We start from the raw sequence: 3,616 nt of genomic DNA, 5'->3' as shown, positions 1-3,616 counted from the left end.
ACAGCAGCTGCCTGGCCGGCCAGGGGCTGGGCTACTCCAGTGTCATGGGGAGCAAGGGGGTAGCACCACCGTCTCTCTCCCCAGCTCAGCACCCACACACCTCCATGCCAGCAGGCTCTGCCCCCACGTTTATTAGCAACCCCCGCCCTTTGTAGAAAAGTGCAAGACTTTCTTGGACAGAAGGGACGAGGCTGGAGCAAGGACAAGTCCCTCCCCCCCATCAGGGTCTGGGGGGCGGGCCGTACCCTAACACTGAGAGCAGGGCGGAGGTGGGCTGACACCCACCTCGGGGAGGGAGCACCCAATCCCAAAAGGTGCTGGTGGGGGATGAAGGGGAGTGGGGAAATGCAGAGGGTGGTTTTAAGCCTCCCCATGCCCCCACGTAGTCCCGGCCCAGCAGGAGGGGCAAGAGCCCCCGCTCAGTGGTCACTGAAGCCAGGCATGGGGAAGGCACGAGCAAAGGTCTCCACGCGCTGGCGCAGGTCAGCCAAGCGGCGCTGCGTCTCCGCGTCCTGCAGCAAGAAGGTCTTGAACTCCTGGAGCTTGCCTGAAGGCAGAGGAGGAGCCGGTGAGAAGAGCGGGAGGACATGGCAGCAGCGTGTCCCTGCCCCGGCAAGGGGGGAGGCTGGCATCGGCTGGGGGCACAGTCCCGCACCCCAAACAGAGAGGTGCTGGCTGTCACCCAGGAAGGGGGGAAGAGGGGGTCCCCGCTAACTCACTGGTTTTGCTCTTGACGTCCAGAGCCAGTGCGATGCCCTCGTCAATGAAAGCCACGACTTTCTGGAAATCTTCCTCATGGAAATGGCGGGAGGTCAGCGCGGGGGCACCTAGGGGACGGAGCCCATCAGGGCCAGGAGCTCCTTGGGGGCACCATGCACAGAAGCCAATCCCACCAAGGGGCTCCCCAAGTCCCCATGGAGTCCTGTGCCCCTCTCCGAGACACAAACCAGCTCCAAATTCCCATGTGGAGTCCTCAGAGAGGGGTGAAACAGAGGGGAGATGCCCTGAGGTGAAAGCCTGGGGAGCCCCTCCCAGGGAAGGGGCTGGATGGAGGCAGGAAGACCCCCCCCAAGCAGGGCCCATCCCTCACCCAGGCGCAGCCCCCCTGGCGTGAGCGCGCTCTTGTCCCCTGGGCACGTGTTCTTGTTGGCAGTGATGGAAACAAGCTCCAGCACCCGCTCAGCCCGCGCGCCATCCATGCCCTTGGGCCGCAGGTCCACCAGCACCAGGTGGTTGTCGGTGCCACCTGGGGAGCAAGGGAAAGGGGTGAGGAGCAACAGCCAGCCCCGAGCACTGCCAGCCAGCCCCTCTTCTCACCACCACATCCCAGCCCATTCCCCGCTCCGCAGCACTGCCCCTATTCCACCTTGCACCCCCTCCTCTGCCCCCGAACCCACCCATGCTCCCCACTGCTGCCTCGGGGCACCGAGACCGAGTGGTGCCGCTTTTGACCTACCACAGCCTCATCCCTCCTTGTCCCTAAAAACACAGGGAAGGAGTCATTACCTGACACCAGGGTGTACCCACGCTGAAGCAGCGCCTGTGCCATGGCTTTGGCATTCTTCAGCACCTGCTGGCAGTACTGGCGGAAAGCTGGCGAGCTGGCCTGGCAGGGGACACCATGTCAGGATGGGGCCCAGCTTGCCCCCAGACCCAGACCCACTGCCCTGGCACAGACCTGTTTGAGGGCCACGGCCACAGCAGCAATGGCGTGGTTGTGGGGGCCCCCCTGCAGGGAGGGGAAGACAGCAAAGTTGATCCTGTCCTCCAGGTCGTAGAGCGTTTCCTTGCCCGTCTTCTTATCCACTGAGCGCACACCCTTGCGGTAGAAGATCAGTCCTGACCTGGCAGTGAGAGAGAGCTGGTACTGCTCCTCCAGACCGCCTGCTGTCGCCCCATGGCAGGGGCTCGGCCCGCCTGCACCGTGACGCAGCACTGGCACTGCTACCACGCTCCCATGCGTCCCTGCTGCTCCGATCTGGCCCCAACCAGAGCATCAAATGCAACCTCTGCTTTGCGCTCCCCGCTACAGGCGGGCATCCTCCCTGGGGAGGGGATGGCAGGATGCAGCCTCACCTGGCACCACGCAGGGTCTTATGCGTGGTACTGGTGACCAGGTCCGCATGCTCGAAGGGTGAAGGGATGGCCTTGGCTGCCACCAGCCCGCTGATGTGCGCCATGTCTGCCAGCAGGTATGCCTTCACCTCCTCGCACACCTGGGGACAAGGGGCACAGGGAGTCATGGGCTGTCCCTGTCCCCACAGCCACAAGCAGGGTGCGACTGCCCTCGAGCTGCCGCAGGTACGAGAGCTCCTGTCACCCACGACAGAGCCTACTGCCTGTACCTTCTTCATGCGAGCATAGTCAATGAGGCGGGCATAGGCACTGGTGCCAGCAATGACCAGACGAGGACGGAAGAGCCGTGCTGTCACCTCCAGCTGGTCATAATCAATCAGCCCTGTGGCTGGCTGTGAGGGACAGACAGACAGACAGACAGACAGCTTGCATATGCACCTCCCTGCCCCCAGCTCTGAGCACAGCACATTGGCTGAACCACAGGCAGCTCCCAAGCACCCCATGGCACCAGGACGTGGTTGGGACACAAGGAGGGTAAGGCAGGGGATGACAGAGCAGCTCAGGCACCCCAAGGGCACCGCCAGGATCAACAGCTTGGCCAGCAGATCCCCCTGTTCCCCCAGGAACCTGCCCCCCTTGGCTCACGTCAAGTTTGTAGGGCATCGACTCGAAGAAGATGGATGTTGCTGAGATTCTCTTGACGTCTGACATGTACCCATGTGTGAGGCTGCAGAAGAAGGCAGAGGCACAGGATCAGGCTGGGCCCCCCAGGAGGCAGCAGGCTCCAGGCTGCCCCACCCCACTACGTACTGGCCCCCATCGGGCAGGTCCAGCCCCATCAGGCGGTCGTGGGGCTGCAGCAGGGCTGTGTAGGCTGCAAAGTTGGCTGGAGACCCTGAGTAGGGCTGAACGTTGACACCCCAGCGGGCAGGATCCAGGTCAAACGCCTCCAGAGCCCGCTGCTCACACAGCAACTCTATCTGGTCCACCACCTCAGCCCCCCCATAGTACCTGGAGGAAGAGGGGAGGTGGTTACAGGGGGCCTTCCCCCTGCCAGCCCCACAGCCTCCCACACTGCCCCACAGGAGACCTCGGCAGAGAGGACAGCCTGCCTTCAGAAGCGTCCACCCTGAGGCTCCCCTTAACCTTTCCTGCAGCCAAATCCCAACTGCGGGAGGACCTCTGATGCCACCTCCCTGCCGTCCAAGAGCCTGCTCCCTGCCTTTACCTCTTGCCAGGGTATCCCTCCGAGTACTTGTTGTTGAGGCAGGAGCCCAGGGCTTCCAGTGCTGCCCGGCTACAGAAATTCTGGGGGAAAAAGGGGGTCAGAGATGGGCAGCAGAGCTCCCACCTGAGCAAGTGTCCCCCAGGACTGTCACCACCCCCTGCCCCAAGCACTCTGTTAACCCCACCTCAGAGGCAATGAGCTCCAGACCCCGGCACTGCCGATCCTTCTCTTTCTGGACCAGGGTCCACATCTCGGGGTCGCTTTCGGCCAGACTCTCCTGCCCCGTCCAGCTGGGCACATTCCTGGTTGCAG

The 3,616-nt window shown here is 63.2% G+C and overlaps 1 protein-coding gene across 1 annotated transcript; it reads right to left on the bottom strand.

Moving 5' to 3' along the window:
- Window positions 1–419: 419 nt before the first annotated feature.
- On the bottom strand, window positions 420–3,606 carry SHMT2 (serine hydroxymethyltransferase 2 (mitochondrial); the record flags this gene model as incomplete). Its single annotated transcript, XM_010287079.1, has 11 exons — window positions 420–547; window positions 720–827; window positions 1,091–1,246; window positions 1,507–1,606; window positions 1,679–1,844; window positions 2,077–2,216; window positions 2,346–2,468; window positions 2,722–2,803; window positions 2,887–3,087; window positions 3,305–3,384; window positions 3,489–3,606. Coding segments are annotated over 11 exons (1,402 nt in total), but the record flags the coding sequence as incomplete, so codon positions are not given.
- Between the last annotated feature and the right edge of the window lie 10 nt (window positions 3,607–3,616).

Source organism: Phaethon lepturus, unplaced genomic scaffold (genome assembly GCF_000687285.1).
Source record: "Phaethon lepturus isolate BGI_N335 unplaced genomic scaffold, ASM68728v1 scaffold45535, whole genome shotgun sequence".
Classification (NCBI taxonomy): Eukaryota; Metazoa; Chordata; class Aves; order Phaethontiformes; family Phaethontidae; genus Phaethon; species Phaethon lepturus.
This window is presented reverse-complemented; position numbering and strand designations above follow the sequence as displayed.